This window comes from Apiospora aurea (genome assembly GCF_038362705.1).
Source record: "Apiospora aurea strain CBS 24483 chromosome Unknown utg000005l_segment0_segment0, whole genome shotgun sequence".
Classification (NCBI taxonomy): Eukaryota; Fungi; Ascomycota; class Sordariomycetes; order Amphisphaeriales; family Apiosporaceae; genus Apiospora; species Apiospora aurea.
The window spans coordinates 2,858,380-2,876,667 of NW_027117392.1; the positions used below are offsets into that span (position 1 = coordinate 2,858,380).

At 53.2% G+C, this 18,288-nt stretch overlaps 6 protein-coding genes across 6 annotated transcripts; 4 read left to right on the top strand and 2 right to left on the bottom strand.

Annotated features, from left to right (window-relative positions):
- Positions 1-234: 234 nt before the first annotated feature.
- On the top strand, positions 235-4,296 carry PG986_007435 (pre-mRNA-splicing factor rse-1; the record flags this gene model as incomplete). The annotated part of the gene is made up of 4 exons (XM_066843657.1): positions 235-478; positions 671-2,750; positions 2,935-4,219; positions 4,270-4,296. The coding sequence occupies 4 exons, from the start codon at positions 235-237 to the stop codon at positions 4,294-4,296; spliced, it is 3,636 nt and encodes a 1,211-aa protein (XP_066699769.1).
- Positions 4,297-4,511: 215 nt separating this feature from the next.
- On the bottom strand, positions 4,512-5,555 carry PG986_007436 (uncharacterized protein; the record flags this gene model as incomplete). The annotated part of the gene is made up of 2 exons (XM_066843658.1): positions 4,512-5,153; positions 5,400-5,555. Coding segments are annotated over 2 exons (798 nt in total), but the record flags the coding sequence as incomplete, so codon positions are not given.
- A 1,109-nt stretch (positions 5,556-6,664) lies between these two features.
- Positions 6,665-10,958, top strand: PG986_007437 (PH domain-containing protein; the record flags this gene model as incomplete). Its single annotated transcript, XM_066843659.1, has 2 exons — positions 6,665-10,401; positions 10,490-10,958. 2 exons carry the CDS (start codon positions 6,665-6,667, stop codon positions 10,956-10,958), a joined length of 4,206 nt encoding a protein of 1,401 aa, XP_066699771.1.
- Positions 10,959-12,082: 1,124 nt separating this feature from the next.
- On the top strand, positions 12,083-14,204 carry PG986_007438 (uncharacterized protein; the record flags this gene model as incomplete). Its single annotated transcript, XM_066843660.1, has 2 exons — positions 12,083-12,596; positions 12,685-14,204. The coding sequence occupies 2 exons, from the start codon at positions 12,083-12,085 to the stop codon at positions 14,202-14,204; spliced, it is 2,034 nt and encodes a 677-aa protein (XP_066699772.1).
- Positions 14,205-15,054: 850 nt separating this feature from the next.
- PG986_007439 (3-oxo-5-alpha-steroid 4-dehydrogenase) lies at positions 15,055-16,179 on the top strand (the record flags this gene model as incomplete). The annotated part of the gene is made up of 2 exons (XM_066843661.1): positions 15,055-15,721; positions 15,782-16,179. The coding sequence occupies 2 exons, from the start codon at positions 15,055-15,057 to the stop codon at positions 16,177-16,179; spliced, it is 1,065 nt and encodes a 354-aa protein (XP_066699773.1).
- A 43-nt stretch (positions 16,180-16,222) lies between these two features.
- On the bottom strand, positions 16,223-16,984 carry PG986_007440 (uncharacterized protein; the record flags this gene model as incomplete). The annotated part of the gene is made up of 1 exon (XM_066843662.1): positions 16,223-16,984. One exon carries the CDS (start codon positions 16,982-16,984, stop codon positions 16,223-16,225), a length of 762 nt encoding a protein of 253 aa, XP_066699774.1.
- Positions 16,985-18,288: the final 1,304 nt, after the last annotated feature.

Sequence of the window (18,288 nt, forward strand, 5' to 3'; positions counted from 1 at the left end):
CGATGGCCCGATATTAAAGGCGGTGGGGCACGGCAGATCGAAGCTTTACCCAATAAATTGCTGCCAAAGCTGGAGCAAGCTGCGCATAGCTTTTGAACTTGAGCAAGCCCATCAAAGGCGGTAATGATAAAATTTCCCTTTCCTTCCAACCACAACCCGTTGAGGCTCTAACGAGGACCAAGGCACTGGGTAGATATTGATGCCGCGCAGGCCATCTGCGCAGTCCAGTTCAAGATGGCGGCAACCTCTAATATGTTCCTTTACTCGTTGACCATTCAACCTCCGACGACCATCACCCAGGCCATCGTCGGCCAATTCAGCGGCACCAAGGAACAGCAGATTCTCACGGCTTCAGGCTCGCGCCTGACGCTATTGCGCCCCGACCCGGCGCAAGGCAGAGTCATCACGCTGCTCTCCCACGATGTGTTCGGCATCATCAGGTCCATCGCAGCCTTCCGGCTGGCCGGTAGTAGCAAAGGTACGTTTTCTCACTACCATCCACCTCTCTGGCTTCAAGTAGTGATCCTTATGAAGTTCCGGCAGAAGCACAATGGGGATCATCATCATCATCACCACCATGACCTGAGACCTCTTCCAGGAAGTCCAAGGATTTCTAGGTCCGCATCTCACTAGCAATCTCTACTGGCTACGGCTAACATGCCCTTTGCAGACTATATCATTCTCGCAACGGACTCTGGTCGTATCACGATTGTCGAGTACAACCCCCAACAGAACAGGTTCGTCCGAGACAAACTTGAGACCTTTGGAAAATCCGGAGTGCGTCGCGTCATCCCAGGCCAGTATCTAGCGTGCGATCCGAAAGGACGGGCGTGCTTGATCGCGTCGGTCGAGAAGAACAAGCTGGTGTATGTCTTGAACAGAAACTCCCAAGCCGAGCTTACCATCTCGTCGCCGCTGGAAGCGCACAAAGCAGGCACCGTGGTGCTTGCAATGGTGGCCCTGGATGTCGGTTATGCGAATCCCGTCTTCGCCGCCCTGGAGATCGATTACACAGAAAGTGATCAAGATCCTACTGGCCAGGCTCTGGAGGAGGCCGAAACACAGCTTGTCTATTACGAGCTTGACCTCGGCTTGAACCACGTGGTGAGGAAGTGGAGTGAGCCAGTTGATCCTACTGCTTCTATACTCTTCCAGGTTCCTGGAGGCAACGACGGTCCTAGTGGTGTGCTTGTGTGCGGTGAAGAAAGCATAACGTACCGCCATTCCAACCAAGAGGCATTCCGTGTCCCTGTTCCGAGACGGAAGGGGGCTACCGAAGATCCTCAGCGAAAGCGAACCATCGTTTCAGGTGTCATGCACAAGCTGAAAGGCAGCGCAGGCGCCTTTTTCTTCCTCCTCCAGAGCGAAGACGGCGATTTATTCAAAGTCACAATCGATATGGCTGAAGACGATGAAGGGAATGCCACCGGCGAGGTTCGACGCTTAAAGATCAAGTATTTTGATACTGTTCCGGTCTCTACCAGTCTCTGCATTCTCAAAAGCGGGTTCCTTTTCGCGGCAAGCGAATTTGGAAACCACCACTTCTATCAATTCGAAAAACTAGGCGACGATGACGAAGAGCTCGAGTTCTCCAGCGATGATTATCCCACCGATGCTAAAGAAGCCTACCCTCCCGCCTACTTTTACCCCAGGGTTGCCGAGAACCTCAGCCTCGTCGAAAGCATCAACTCCATGAATCCTCTGGTGGATTGCAAGGTCGCGAACTTGACGGCCGATGACGCGCCCCAAATCTATTCTATTTGCGGTAACGGGGCTCGTAGCACGTTCCGGACGTTGAAGCATGGGTTAGCTGTTAATGAGATTGTGGCCTCTGAACTCCCTGGCGTTCCGTCCGCGGTGTGGACCACAAGAGTGAAGCGGACTGATCGATATGACGCATACATCGTGCTCTCTTTTAGTAACGGCACTCTTGTACTAAGCATCGGCGAGACTGTCGAAGAGGTTACGGACACAGGCTTCCTGTCTTCTGTCCCCACACTGGCCGTCCAACAACTTGGAGAAGACGGCTTAATTCAGGTACACCCCAAGGGAATTAGACACATTCGCCAAGGGCGAGTCAATGAATGGGAGGCTCCACAACATCGCTCCATTGTTGCTGCATCTACCAATGCAAGACAAGTTGCTGTGGCGCTTAGTTCAGGAGAGGTTGTGTACTTTGAAATGGATGACGACGGTTCACTTGCCGAATACGATGAAAGAAAGGAGATGTTTGGCACGGTCACCTGCTTAAGCTTAGGTGAAGTACCCGAAGGCCGACTTCGGAGTTCTTTCCTTGCTGTTGGTTGCGACGACTGCACGGTTCGTGTGCTCAGTTTGGATCCTGAGTCCACTCTCGAGAGCAAGTCAGTGCAAGCCCTCACAGCTGCGCCATCTGCTCTCTCCATTATGGCAATGGAAGACTCGTCTTTTGGCGGAACCACTCTATATCTTCACATCGGTCTCCATTCTGGGGTGTATCTGAGGACCGTCCTTGATGAGATCACTGGCGAGCTGACAGATACGCGGCAAAAGTTCTTGGGGCCCAAACCTGTCAAATTGTTCCAGGTTTCTGTGCAAGGACAAACGTGTGCCTTGGCACTGAGTTCCAGAACGTGGCTAGGCTACTCGGATCCGATAACGAAGGGCTTCATGATGACACCGCTCGACTACGATGACCTGGAGTGGGGTTGGAACTTCGGCAGTGAGCAGTGCGATGAGGGTATGGTGGGAATTCAAGGACCAAATCTCAAGTAAGTTTGCTCGTCTACTCTTTCACCTTCAACACCGAGAATGATGAGAAATTGGGATCCTAAGCCATGGGCTATGAGGATAACACATCTATATTGTACCAATTGTTCCTTCTGACTCCCCTCAAACTCACCCTTGTTGCTGTAATCAACTGTGCAAAGCCAGTTCACTAATGGGCGGTAACAGGATCTTTTCTATCGACAACCTCGGAAACACCTTGCTGCAGGAGTCCATTCCTCTGACATACACCCCAAAGCATCTAGCCAAGCACCCCGAGCTCCCCTACTTCTACACCATCGAGTCAGAGAATGGCACATTGCCGCCAGAGCTTCGAGCGAAATTGTTGGCGGATCCGTCAATAGTCAACGGCGATGCTCAAGTATTACCGCCGGAAGATTTCGGTTACCCACGGGGCCGTAATCACTGGGCATCATGCATCAGTGTTGTCGATCCCTTGACGGAAAAGAAGGTTCTTCAAACTCTAGACCTAGGAGAGAATGAGGCCGCTGTGAGCGTTTGCATGGTTTCATTCGCCAGTCAAGAAAACAGGACTTTTCTGGTGGTCGGCACTGGCAAAGACATGATCCTTAGCCCCCGCCAATTTACCGCAGGGTTCATTCATGTGTACAGCATCAGCGATGATGGCCGTACCGTTGAGTTCATCCATAAAACCAAGGTCGAGGAGCCGCCTATGGCCCTGGTCCAGTTTCAAGGAAGGTTGTTGGCCGGCATTGGCAAGACTCTGCGAGTATATGATCTTGGTTTAAGGCAGCTTCTGCGGAAAGCACAAGCTGAAGTTGCACCACAACTCATTGTTTCCTTACAGACCCAGGGCAGTCGAATTATCGTCGGTGATGTCCAGCAAAGTGTTACCTATGTTGTTTACAAATACGAAAGCAACAAGATCATCCCTTTTGCTGACGACACAATCCCAAGATGGATGAACTGCACGGCGATGGTGGACTACGAGTCAGTGGCTGGTGGAGACAAATTTGGCAATGTCTGGATTGTTCGGTGTCCTGAAAAGGCCAGTCTGGAATCCGACGAGGATGGCGCAGGGGCACATTTGCAGCATGCAAGAGAATACCTTCACGGAGCAAACCATCGTCTCAGTCTGATGACTCACTTTTACACACAGGATGTCCCAACCAGTATCAGCAAGACGAATCTAGTTGTGGGTGGTCAAGATGTTCTGCTCTGGAGTGGTGTCCAGGGTACCGTTGGAGTGTTCATCCCTCTGGTCAGCCGTGAAGACGCAGACTTCTTCCAAAGCCTCGAATCTCATATGCGCTCGGAGGACCCGCCACTTGCGGGGCGCGACCATCTAATTTATAGAGGATATTATGCGCCTGTCAAAGGCACGATCGATGGTGACCTCTGCGAAAGATTCACGCTGCTTCCCAGAGATAAGAAACAGATGATTGCTGGCGAGCTGGATCGGTCCGTCAGGGAAATCGAGAGAAAGATCTCTGTAAGTCTGCATTCTGAAATTCCTCGCTGGGCATTACTAACTAAATGCAGGACATTCGCACGCGATCTGCTTTTTGATCTCGCGTATTCGGAGTACCGGGGATGAATCGATGATTGCTAGTATTACTTTACGGGACATGATATCAGGTTTGGCGTTGGTAGGACAGAAGCTTGACTTGACTTTCGTCATGTGTATCATTCTGAGCTTATGCCGCAATAGCGAGCGAGCTACATACAAGAACACGGGAAATTGACCCGTGGGCAACATTCATAGAATCCAGACTTGAATTGCTTTACGGCAGGAACCCCCTCATGCTACCACCTCCATACGCTACTCTTTTCCCCCTTGTTGATTTGTGCTTTGGGTGGTTCTTCTCCCACTCCTCATCACCAACATATGCCTCCACCGCTGCCTCGAGGTCGTAGTTGCTCTGCTCTAGGTACAGCACGGCTACGTCGTACTCAGAGACCTTGCAAGCCACCATGAATCGTCGGATTTTGCCCTTTCGCATTTCCTCCTCTTCGCCTTCGATTGGTCGGGGCGACAAGCTAACGCCACCTTTGTAGAATTCCCCGGGTATGACAACAGTCCGACGACCTTGGAGCAGATGGTCGCTGGTAATATTGTTGGCGCGACGGAGGACAGCCGCAGGAACCCCATATCGAAGGGCCAGCGAGGTGACTGTATCTTCGCTATGGTTCAGGAAGTGCAACACATCTTCTGCCGTGGGCGGTTCGTCGAATGGGACCGACTTCTCATCTAGAGGATCGGCATGTCTATTGGCAGATGCTGTGTAAGGCGGAGGGGGCATCGACTCGGCGGACCCCGTCGCTAGCGCATTGTACGAAGGAGGCTCTTTCAGGCCCTGAGGCAACGTGGTGGGAGCCACGGAAATCTGGCAGTAGGGGCAGTAGTTATTGAAACGTTCGTTTTTCTATTCCAGAGCGTCACGTCAGTTGAGGTAGCCATGCAAGCAAGGACGTTATCTAAACATGATGTTCCGCAGCATTATCACCAGAAATCATCGGGACGCCCACGTTGGGACTCCTGCAATTGGCCCCAGTGGACCGCACGCTTCATCAAACCTCCAGAAGGCAGGCAGCTTTCCACTCGAGGGAGTACAATAAGAGAAAAAGACGAAGGGCGCACACATCATTCACCAGGAGATGGAGAAGCGTACATGAAGACAGTTGCCGCATATAACACGCGGGCAGCACTCCAAGTAGCGATGCTCTGGCAATGGCTTCTCCGAGGGACCGTGGCGGGGTATCTGTGACAGGAGGGTGGCACAGGTACAGCAGGATTCCATGGCCATTCTTATTCCGTTATATTGGGTGCTTGATGCAGTAGAGACAAGCGGAAATCATTGGGCAAATAAACAAGAAGAAGAGGAAGAAGAGGAGGAAGAAGAAGAAGTAGGATAAGATACTTAGGCAGGACGACAGAAAGAAGAAGAGAACAATGATTCGAATCAAAGTATACCTACATACATACCTTAACCTAGGTAGAGTATGCCAAGATCAAAGTTGCGATGTGAATGGCTCGGATTTGTCACAGCGGGTGGCGTACACTTCTTATCATGACGTCTATCGATAATGGAATGGCATGCCGCAGGCAGTGTGTCCATCCCAAAGCCTCCTTCCTGCACGGGGGACTGTGCCCCAGGTACTTTAGGTAGGTAACATCTCATGTCAGGAACCTTAATACTCCCGAACCGTTGTACGTTTGCTAGCAGAAACAATATGCATGCATGTAGAAATCTCCTTTGCATGAGCCTTTCCTGGCCATGCGCGTAGGTAAGCATGGATATGCCGGCGTGCGTGGATCACGGCGCTAGATGGATGCCGGTCGCACTGACTCGGAGTCCTGTTTGTTGTTGGGATCTCGTCTCAGCGGAAGAGAACCAGGGTCCGGAGACTGGATCCCCTGGAGCCTTGGGATGATGTGTGTGCAGTTCCAAAGTATAGAAGGATAGGAGTATAGGGCATCAATGTCTATCACTTCGACAGAGCAGGCCGACACCAGAAACCACGCCTCAGGGCCCCAAGGAGGATGTCTTCAGGCCCTTCAGGGCACTTAAAGTAAGGCTAACGGGCCCTAGGGTGCCATCTGGGGAGACCCGCTAATCCCTGCGTCGCCAAGCCAGACTCAACGGACAAACACCATCTTTGTCTTTGGTAGAAACGTCATTCGCAATCTCTCAACAACCCCCAATACTCCAGTCTCCAGCTAACCCGACCTACGTACGGCACGATGATGGCCTTTGCGACACCGACACAATAAGGAGTCCCATGTCTCTCACCGCCGAAGCTGATTACCCAACCGACAGCCTCATTATTATCGTATATCGCTTGTAGAATCCCCTATGCCTACGTCGCTTTTACCTGCCCGCAACATATGCCCTTGTTGATTTCCCCCATCCCTACCTGCACGCAGACGTCCATCATGTCTGATACTGGCGCCGCGCCGCCGCCCACACCCACGCCCTCTCAGCCAGTCGCCCAACGGCAGCCGAGCCCAGCAATCCCCGTCATCCTCAACGAAGCAGGTCTCGACTCCCCATCCTTCCGAGCCAACTCGCTTCACTTTTCCGACCAGGTCGACGCCATCGAACGATGGCTGGACGCGTACGCCAAGGCCGGCGGGAAGCTGTCGCACGATGTACAAGCACTCGAGGCCACAGTCAACGAGTATCTCTCCAAGATCATTCCTCCAATAAACGTTACCTCGGTCGACCATGACTACACCGCCCTGGCACTCAAGCGCCTGTCCGAGGGCTCTAGAGAATGGTGGACACAGGTTGTCAGTGTAGCAAGGAAGATAGACACCGTGTCAGCCGAACCTATCCGCAATTTTCTATCCTCCGACCTACGATCTTTCAAGGAGACCAGGCGAGCACTGGACCAGACTCAAAAGACATTCGATACGACGCTTGCCAGATACATTGGTCAATCTAAAACAAAGGAACCGTCATCCCTGCGAGAGGATGCTTTTGCCGTATACGAGACACGGAAAGCCTACTTGAAAGCCTCGATGGACTTCTGTCAAATGGCTCCCCAGCTGCGGTTCACCCTCGACAAGCTTCTGGTCAAGGTCTCCTCGGACATTTGGCGCGAAATGAAGCGTTCCCGGGACACTTCAGGGAGCTTTGCTAAATGGGGTCATGAAATGGACCGAGTCAAGGGGTGGTCCAAAGAGATGGAATCGACCGAGTCGTCTTTCAAAAGAGAACTTCAGGCGGCCAGGAGAGAAGTGGGCGAGATGACTTTGATTACGTTCAAACCTGCACGCGAGCTGGAAACTTACAGCGCCTCCACCGTGCCTTTTCTAGGGTCCAAAGGGCCAATGAATGTCACCACCGAAGGACAGGCTGCCACTATCTCAGAAAAGCAAGGTTGGCTCTTCCTGAGGACGCTTTCCGGGAAGCCTGTCCGAACCAACTGGGTCCGCAGGTGGTATTATTGTCGTGATGGTATATTTGGGTGGCTTGTCAATGGACCGCAAGGCGTCTTACAAGGCGACGAGATTGGTGTTCTACTGTGCAACGCCAAGCCTGCAGTGGGGGAGGAACGCCGTTTCTGCTTCGAGGTCAAGACCAAAAACCAGAGTCTTATGCTCCAAGCCGAGACTCAGCAGCAGCTGATGGAGTGGCTCGAAGTCTTTGAGGTTGCAAAGAAGCGGGCGTTCGAAGCAAGCGTCGGTCGTGATAACTCGTCTCTTCCCGGAGGCGTCGACCCCGCGTTTGCCATTACTCCGCCATCCATGCCCGAATTCTCGGCCAAGTCACTGGATGCTCAACTTGGACCTGATGACGGTCCATCTACCATGGATCGAGTCAACACTCTAGCCGTTCCCGGGTCCGATGCTGCTCGGACAAGCTTCGATGTCGGAACTGCCCCCAAACGTTCGGCGACGGCGTTGATGACCCGTGAGGAAGGTGAGAGCGGCAGAGATCATGCAGCCCGTATTATGCAAAAGCTTGATTTGCACAGAAAAGCCAATTTCTCCTCGAGTACCGACACAGGCGCCCTGCCACCTCCGCCGGCAGGAGGAATAGCCAGCCTTATCTCAGCTAGTCACGGATTGCTCCCAGGTTATCCTGCCCCTGTGATCGGCCAAACGGCCTCTCCTCGTCAGCAGCCCCAAGGCCTTCCTGGTCCTGAGCCCCAGGGGAGCAGTCTAGCTCCTACGACGTTGGCCAAAGCACCTGCTACAACGAGCCTGAGTAGAACAGCTGTGGTCTATAGTGGCGACCGAGCTCTTAATACTGACTCTGGTCAAAACCTACCCACGGCAATCATGGCTAACTATTGGGGAAGCAATGCATGGGCGAGACAGTATGCACCACGACAAAACCGAGTTGACGCCAGCCCAGATGATCCATTTGGTCCCAATACGCCGCTGATCAGGATGAGTCCAGCCACCGATAACGGTGACCTGAAGACACCGACTTCGGGAACACACAAAAAGGCCATTAGCATGGACGCAAAGATAATACCTCCACCAAGTAGAGACAACTTGCCGCAGGAGCAGTTTCCCGACGACTACCCTATTGAGCTGAAGACAAATGCTGCCCAGTTTCGTCTTCTGTTCCCAAGCGTACCCCTTGACGAGAAGCTTGTGCTCGTCTTCCGAGCTGCATGGAGTAGTACTTCTGATGCCGAGAAGCCTGCTTCGAATATGGCAGGCAATGGCCGTATATATGTTACGTCGGACAATATGTACTTCTACGGCCACCAAATGGGCCTTGTTATTGCATATACAATTCCGCTGGATGCGATCACGGAAGTGACGGCGGCACCAGGGAAGGACTGTGACTTCATATTCCTGCATCTCAATCAGGCGATGGGAGGCAGCGGCTACAGCAGGATCACCATCAAGACTTTCTTGGAAGATCTTGATTTGCTGCATTCTCGTCTCAACTTTTTGGTGGACGACCTGCAGGCCGAAGAGCCAATGGACGTGCCGGAGCTCGTCAGGACTCTCATTAACCTACAGCACAGCGATGATTACGATAAGAGAAGCCCTAGTATTGATAGCTGGGAGGAGGTGTCACCAAACACACCAGCTGATAATGGCACTGCTATAGGGAGAGCCCTGAGTCCCAGGTCGAGCGACTTGATGTACAAGTCTCGCTCGCGGGGTTTATGTAGGGCCGTGCCAAAGCTTCAGCTTCCGACTCACCCGGTCCATTACGAGCCAGAAGACATGCAACGGAAAGTGGCTGAGCGTCACTTCGAGATTAGCGCCAAGGCCTGTTTCCATGTGCTGTTTGGAGACAAGAGCTTCGTCTTCCCCAAGCTCTACTTTGAACGTCGGGCGAAGCAAATCGCTCAAGGCCCTTGGATCACGCAGGAGTCTGGCCAGATGCAGCGATTGTTCCGTTTCAATGTCGAGTACCACACCATGCTGGGACAGTCCAGGGCAGAGGAAATCATGGACCAGCAAACCATTGATGTGTTCAGCGACCATGTTACATACGTTGTTACACATGTCAAGACGCCATGGCATTTGCCGCATGCCCGGGACTTCAAGCTGGTGACGAAAACCATCATTACGCATGTAGCCAAGTCCAAGTGTAAGCTGGCCATCTTTACCAAAGTCGTTTGGTCAAAGACGCCGACACTGTCCAAGAACATGATTGAGCGCCAGGCTCTAGATGACGCTGCGCAGGATGCTGAAGAGCTGGCCGATGTGGCAACCGACCAAGTACGAAAGATAGGGCCTCATGGTCGGACCAAGAGGGCCATTCAGATATATGGCAACATCGGCCAACAGACACAAGTTGTTCTCTTCACACCTGGAGAGAGCGAAACATCGAAGAAGGCATATATTAACCCGCGGACCATCACGTCGATGGTCATTGAAACCGTCCGGTCTTTTACGGATAGTGTTGCATCATCGCTGATGATGTGGACCTTTGCCGGGTTGAAGAAGATATGGGACATTATCTCTGCCGAGCGCATCCTTCTGGCCATACTGGCTGTCAGCGTACTCACCAATGTGGTCTTTTCATCGCAAGGAACTTCGACTTGGTGGAATGAGCGCAAGGCGATGAAGTTCATGGGCCGTCTTGGCGTCGGGCCGAATGTCATGATGAGCAAGGCCGTATACTTGGTGGATCTCGACCAAGCGGCCAGAAGTTCTGCACTGCAGCCTAGTTGGCCGCAAGACAGTTATTGGTAAGCGAAGCACGTGAAGTCTAAACACCTTCTTAGACCCCCTACCCCCCCTACCCCCTTGCCTGCAGTGTTTCTAATTCCAATACAGCTACTCCACCTTCCAATCCATCGCAAATAGCAGTGACATCGATGCGCCGTATGAGGATACGGGTGCCTCGCTCTCAGGCACTAGCCGGGCTACCGCGCGCCGCCTGCGCCGTCAAAGGCAGAAGCTTGGGTCTTACCGACACGACTTGCTGGTGGCGATGCGTATGGTGAACAGCGTCGAGCGCGAGATGATCCAATCGGAGTGGGAGAACTGGCTCCTCGACGAGAATGGCCGTTGTGACCAGGTCCGGCTCGCTCTGGCGGAACCCGATAGTCCCGACTCGTCGTCGCGCTCCAAGAAAAGCAAGGGCAAGGGCAAGGGCGGTGCTGGTGGGCAGCAGGTGTTACAGGACAAAGGAGACGACAAGAAGCGGGAGGCGCTGAAGCTGTGGCACGAGGAGTATTGCGGAAGCTGCAAGCAGGACCAAGACGCTCTCTTGTCAGAGAGGGAGACGCTCCGCATGAGCTAAGGGGCCGGCTGTTCCTAACAAAGTACTTCACCTATATACGTGGCCTACATTTTATATAGCTTTATATATTGTAATTAGACAAGCGAAAAGACTTATGAGCAAGAGCTACCTACTGTAGGTGAAAATGTTGGGAGGTCGGCACCCGGCATCCGACTGGAATAGCGATGTTCGTTGACTGGGATGCGGTAGGGATAGGCAGCGTACATAGTGCGGGGAGCGCCCGGGATCCCGGCACGTTAGCGATTCCAAAACAGGACTTGGCCTCTGTGGCTAGTTCCACGTTTTCTTGCCTTTTGGGGGAGTGCCTAGAAAGCATCTCGATGAAGAGCTTTGTCTTGGCATCCAGGCGACGCGCTATTATCTCCAGACTGCCAGGATCAAAGAGACAAAGAGACAAGGAGACGAAAGCGCAGAGGGCGCGGAGTGGGTGCTCCGCCGTTGACGTCGCTTGAGACACGGGGTAAACCAGGTTTATGTAAGGCCCGGCCTAGAGTGCCCTTGCAGCGATTCAAATGGTAGCCTTGGTTGGCCCTTACAGCCTAAGCACCTACTGTAGGTACCTCTAATGACATATGTAGTTAACCGCCCGCTACAAGTGACGTCAGGAAGTGAAACAGCAACAGCAACCGCAACAGCATCGGACGGACATCAATACTTGATGCTTCCAACTTACTTACAAGCAGTGCTTTCGTTTCGTCGATGCATTCTTCCATTTCTGAATCAGACCTACCCAGCCTTCCGCAGCCAGACTAGATCAGGACTTATTTACACTTGCATTCGTTTACGTGCACAACGAAACCAGATCCCGCGGGAGGGAGCAACAACACCGCCGACCAACCACCACTCCTCCAACCTTCCTCATTTGCGTAACTGCCTGTCGTTACACAGCCTCGTATCCCTTTATTACATTTGGAAAAGTGACGACGATCCCTTTTTTTCACTCTTGACCGAATCCTTGTTTCATGGTGATACGTGAAGAAAGCCAGCCCAAGAAGGAACCTACTTCTCAAAATCCTCGCAGCTCAGAGGCAATTCGAGTTAGCCTCTGACCACGCCAACTTCAAGGAACATCCGGCTCGGATTGCATAACAAAGCGGTGCTCACATCACCGACAAACGCTCAGCATGGCGCACCCTCACGACGCCTTCAAGTCTCTTGCTCCTATTGACTTCGACGAAATCAACCAGGACGATCTCAAGCCCTTCCTGACAGAGACCTTCGTCGATGCGCAATGCCTCATCGACTCGATCCCCGGTTCCGCTGCAGCAAAGCAACCACACCCGCCAACAGGGAGGCCCCGATCGGCGACCGATCCTACAGCCACGAGGAATGCGGCTAAGGCAACGGAACGCGCCGAGCAGCTGCGTAAAGAATGGAAGGAGGTACAGCTGAACCCGCGCGACAACCCGTTAGGCGTGAGCGTATATCGGATGGGGTCCAAGGACAAGAAAGGTGCTTGGTTCGCGCGGCGGAGCGTTCACCAAGGCTTGACTTTTGAGCGCTGGAAGCTCGGCATGGAGACCGAGTTCGCTGAAAGCTTGAAGGTCCAAGGAAAGCCTGGCGACGGCAAGATCCGCGGCATCGGTGCAGACAAGCGCGCCGTCAACCAAACAGTCGATGGATGCGGGAAAATGCAAGGTATGTTGCTCGCCTGGGCAGTGCAGCACCTGCCGGCACTTTCGGTGATTTTCCCGGGGCAAAGGTCTAACTTTGATATCTACTGTAGTCTACCAACTCTCTGCGCAATTTCCCGGCCCCACGACGCCCAGAGAGTTCATCACACTTCTGCTCACATCAGACACGGCCGTCGACACCCCGACGCAGAGCAAATCACGATATTTCCTCATTGTCTCCAAGCCATGCACGCACCCCGAATGTCCGCCGCGGAACGAGTACATTCGAGGACAATATGAGTCGGTAGAACTGATTCGAGAGATCCAAACCGCCAAGCCCCTGCGAAAGGTTCGCTCCTCCATAGATCTCGGTAAGGACGAGATAGAAACAGGCAAAGAAGCAGCCGCCGAGGCTTTGGCCAAGGAGGCCCTCGTACGTTCCGCTCGCAACGCTGCCTTGGCCAGTTCGGCATCAGACGTGGGAGGGCAAGAGGGCCGAAAACGAGGCAAGACCATCGGGTTTGCAGGTACCGAAGAAGATCACGAGGAGGATGATGACTCAGAGACGATGGTGGAGTGGCTCATGGTCACTCGAAGTGATCCAGGGGGTAGTGTACCCCGCTTCATGGTCGAGAGGGGAACGCCTGCTGGCATTGCTGGCGATGCCAAGAAGTTCCTGGATTGGGTTTCGTCAATGAATGTAGACGACTTCCCGGACCACGACGAAGTTAGCAACCAAATCAAGGACCAGGCCGCCGAGGTAGAAGAAAAGGTCCCTCGGGAACTACAGAAGCAGGCTCTGACGGAGGAGCTTTCGAGGCCTATTTCAGAAAGCCAGCAGGCCGCCCAAGAGATCACTGGATCTGGTGGCATCTACGGCATGATTTCGAACGCGCTCGGTGCCGCCGCTTCAGTCCTCCCAAACCCCTTTGGTTCGGTGAAGGGCGGTGACTCCGAGATGAGCTTGTCATCATCGGACCTGGCAGATGACACATCATCACTGCATAGCTTCCACAGCTTTGGTTCGGACGCCGCGTCTGAAAAACCGGAACCAGAGGGCGAAGCACTCACGCCGTCCATCTCGGCCAATACCGGGGACGTACAGTCTACACACTCGTCTGAATCTTTGGCGAAATCCAATGCCCCATCGCATAGCGAGAAGGAGCTACGTAAGCTCGAGCAGCGCCGGGAAAAGGCGAACCAGAAACTCCGGCGGGCCCAGGAGCGAGCTCTGGCGAAGAAGGAGCAAGACGCGCAACGCGACGAGGCAACCATCGCCAAGCTCCGAGAGAAGCACGAGCGCGAGGTAGCCAAGCAGGAGGCCAAGTACCGGCGCGACATGCAGCGGCTCGAGGATAAAAAGGCCCATGAGCAGCGCAAGGCCGAGGAGCGCCGACGCAAGGCTCTCGAGCGCGAGGAGAAGTCAAACCTCGCCATCGAGCTGGCCAATGTCCGCGCCGAGCGCGACGTCGCCCTTAAACAGATCGACCTGCTCAAGGAGCAGGTGGGCGAGCTTCAGGCCCAAAACACGCTTCTAGTCGCCAAGCTGGGACGGCAGAGCAAGCCAGATCTAGTGCGGGCTGATTCGGAGCTTACGCAGAGCACAGTCAAAAAGGCTGTCGAGGCTTCATAGAGCGGGTGATGAGCCAGAGAAGAAGAAAAACGGCCTGATTATTTGACTGATGATGACTTACTTTTATTCTGCTTCTTTTGGTACAAAGGGGCGAGGGAAAGGTGCGAAATCTTGTTGCTTGTTCAGCCTTGTACTTTTGAGTGGAATTTTCCCATAGCCGGCGAGTAGTCATCTGCTGTACACACTTTCAGAGACATTTGACCCATATGGATATGGGCAAGGAGTTAAACAGGGAGTTAGAAATACAATGCGAATGCGGCCAAGGTCGTATTGCTCCCAAACTTCCGCATTACAGAGAAACTAAGTGGCAGTTTGCATCTCATACCGTTCGAGCCTTGGAATGATACCGAGAACAACCCAAACTCCACGTATATGCATGCATACCATGATCCAACACGTTATGATGTGTACATTAAGTTGTGTGATACTTTTAAATACATGGTAGGTGCGCATATAGTTTTTCCTGCCACCCAGTCCCCGGGACATGGTGATAGACCGATTTCTGGTCAATGACAAAGAAAAAGGGCGGGTTTGACCAATAGCACGAGTTACTTGCCTACCTACTTACTGAAGGTAGTTTAACCGCTTCTAGTGGAAAATCCATCAATAATCCCTCCCCCCTTGCAGCGTACACATACACTTGACATGTATCCATCTGGAACTGTACACGTACTTCTTTCCTTAGCTACTGACTTTTTATTCCTCGCGTGTGGTTTATCCTTCCAACTCCTAGGGGGACTGCCAAGGCTGAACCGGTTGGAACTCTTCTCTTCGACTCTTGAGCAGGGAAGAAAAGGAAGGAGAAAGAAAAAAGAGGAAAAAAAGAGAGAAGAAATACCCTGAGAACATAATGGAGCAGAGCGCCTTACTGCACAGCCTCGAGCATTTCCTGACGCACAGAGTCAGCCCGGCGCAACTCTGCCAGGCGTTCTTCGTCCTAGCAGCTGCAGGCGTCCTTGCGGTCGCCGCCACGCCCGAGTCGGCTCGGCGTTTGATGCTGGAATATGGCCCGCGCCAACAAGGGAAACCTCCAGCACCAGCACCAGCACCAGCACCAGCACCATCAGCATCAGCATCAGCATCAGCATCAGCAGAGAATGCAACTAGCAAGGCAGCGGCGGCGGGAACGGCAAGCTTGGATTCTCCCTCGTCGTCATCTGGCCACTTTACGAAGCTCGTTGCATGGTTCACATCGGTGGGCAAGGTTCCCCATTCATGGTTCAAACATTTCTATATTCTATCCGTCTGTAGCTCCCTATTCTGGGCGGCGCAATACATGTCGGATGGCACCATCATCACACTCATGGCTCGGGCTCAGGCAAAGAGCCTGAAGAGTTCGATGACAACAGACCAGGCCATGCTCACATGGCTACTCATGCTCATGCAGGGGTGTAGGCGGCTGTTTGAATGCTTTGCTATACTCCGACCATCTACGTCCAAGATGTGGATTGTCCACTGGGTGCTCGGGATGGCCTACTACGCTTGTATCAATGTATCAGTTTGGATTGAAGCATCCGGTAAGTGATACTTAACCCAGCCACGTTTTCTCGTCGTGTCGATGCTTATACACTTCACAGCCTCACTATTGCAGACGGGAGAAATTCCTTTCACTTTGAAGCAGAAGCAGCCATCAGCCAACGAGGTCATCGGGACAATGCTTTTCCTGGTTGCGTGGATAATGCAATATAGGTGTCACAAGTACCTCGCAGGACTCAAGAAGTATTCCTTGCCCGAGGAGGGTATGTTTCGTTATCTGATCTGCCCCCATTACACCTGCGAATGCATGCTGTATCTCTCGCTGGCCATAACGGCGGCACCCGAAGGCCAGTTGTTCAATCAGACAATCATCTGCGGGCTGATGTTTGTGGCGACAAACCTTGGTGTGACAGCGGGTGACACGAGAAAGTGGTATGCAGAAAAGTTCGGCCAGAACAGCATACAGCAAAGATGGAACATGGTGCCCTTGGTATATTAGGGGCTTGCCCATTCGGGTACCCTTGCGCTGTTGTATGATATCGTCACTTTTTCTGAAGTATGGAAAACTTGTTCCCAAGTTTAGTAACCTTCAAGACATCACGATAGGTTAAGCTGGTGCGTAAGCCTCGCGGGTTGCGGCCGTCTACGAAGGGTTGCCTTGATCGCAATAGACTCCAATTAGCAACAGTGGTTTCGGATAGATCAAGGTCGTCGTCAACATCTGCAATGCCGTGCAGGTAGTCGGTGTAGAGATCTTCGGTGGTAATCAGTAGGCTCCTTGGTTCTTGCAGTACGCGACAAACGGGTGTGGTGTCCAGAGCGCCGTCGTTTTTGCTCTTGTATATGTCCAAGACGAGAGACGACCCTAGGCTCACTGTGCAAACTGTGGGGTGATAAGCTGCTCCGTCCTTGTGGGGCATGATTCCGATACCTGGAGGATACTCGTTGATAAGTACGTGGTTCGGCCGACAGTGCGGACCGTTGGAAAATATATGGCCTGTGCCTGGGTCAGGTGAGATGGGAATGGATTGAAGGCGGGAAACCACTGGATCGTTCAGCCATTCCGGCAGAGGCGCGTCGACTAGGCGGTTCTGGATGAGCTCGGACGGCCAAGTCTGAAGACGACGGTGTGTCAGTTGCGTCCACCGAGGTTTGGGAACCGAAGCGATTTTAGCTAGCATGGCGCGCTCTTCGTCGACGGAAAGGAAATCTGGAATGTAGTAAGCCGCAAGAGGCATGCCCCGTATGCGAGCATCATCAAGAGAAGCCGGGAGGGAGATGTTGGGGGCAGAATCGACAGCCATCACGACGAGGCTTGGCGCCCGTAGGCTCAAGACAAGGCAAGGCTCTGGCGAGGACTGTGTGCTAGGTGGCGCTTCGGTGACAGGTGTCCTTGTGCCCACAGACGGCAGACGGTTCCGGATGCAGTCGAGCTGTCTCCAGACGCGTGGCGGGAACCGATGGGTGCGAAGACGAGCTGAAGGGAAATAAAGAAAGAGAAGGAGAAGAGAGGGGGCAAAAGGGCAGAGCCGGTGTCGTTAGGCTGGATAGGCAGACCAGCTTCTTCCGCATGAAACGGCGACGTCAACAGTACGAATTGCAAGACTAGCTATTGTGTGTAGATGATGATGATGATGATGATGATGGGTGGTGGGTTGGGATGGCTTGACAGTGATGGGTACTCTTGAGATGGAAACAGGGTCGGATGGAGGGGGTTGGGGGCCATAAATGGACAGGCTCCAGGCGGCGGAAGAGGAGAAGCAGGCGAGGAGCATGCGAAAAGGTGAGCTGGTTCTGGGCTGGTGAGGGTGGAAGAGGAGAGGGCGCGAGTCTTTTGGAGGCTTTTGGAGGTTTGGGGGAGCGAGGAGGATCGGCACAGGCCTCATCACTGCACGAAGCGAGCGAGAAGTGGGTGGCATCGAATCATCAAAACATTAAAGGAGAAATCAAGGCGGGTCTCGCCGAAGCCTGCTGATTGGCCACGCTTGGGGCCGTACAGCTGCACTAACTGCACTAAGGCAGGCAGGTTGCTGCAGGTCGAGCTCGGGCCATTCATTCATGCTCGCCCGCCAGCCCGCCAGCCCGCCAGCCCGCCAGCCAGCCAGCCAGCCAGCCAGCGAGCCTTCTCTTCCGGACAGCGGGACTTTTTGTCTCTGTCTCTTTGTCTCTCTGCTTTCTTCTGAGTGTCTGTCCCCTAACCTAACGAGCCTAGTCCCGTCCTCGAGATCTTTCTTTCTCGCGCTCTCTCTCTCTCTCTCTCTCTCCCTCGTGTTCACCCACTCACCCGACATCAGGGTATTGGTTGCTGTCTGGTCGGGTGGGTTATGTATGACTTTATGACTCAGGCTCTGTCGTTCGAGCCTCGTATTATCTCGCCTACCAGACACATAGTTTGGTAGATATCGTATACATGTAGTGGAAGGAGTCCAAGTAATCAAGACAGACTGGTTGCCGAGCGTTGCGTGTGTATCCCAAGATCAGTCAAATTGATCAGTGTTTTGTTGGTCCTGTCGAAGGTGTATTTATTGGCCCTTTGCCGAGCAGCGTTTTTTTTTTATTGGACTGGCTGCGCGTCCTAGTCCTATCCAGCAGTACATCGCCGTCCCCC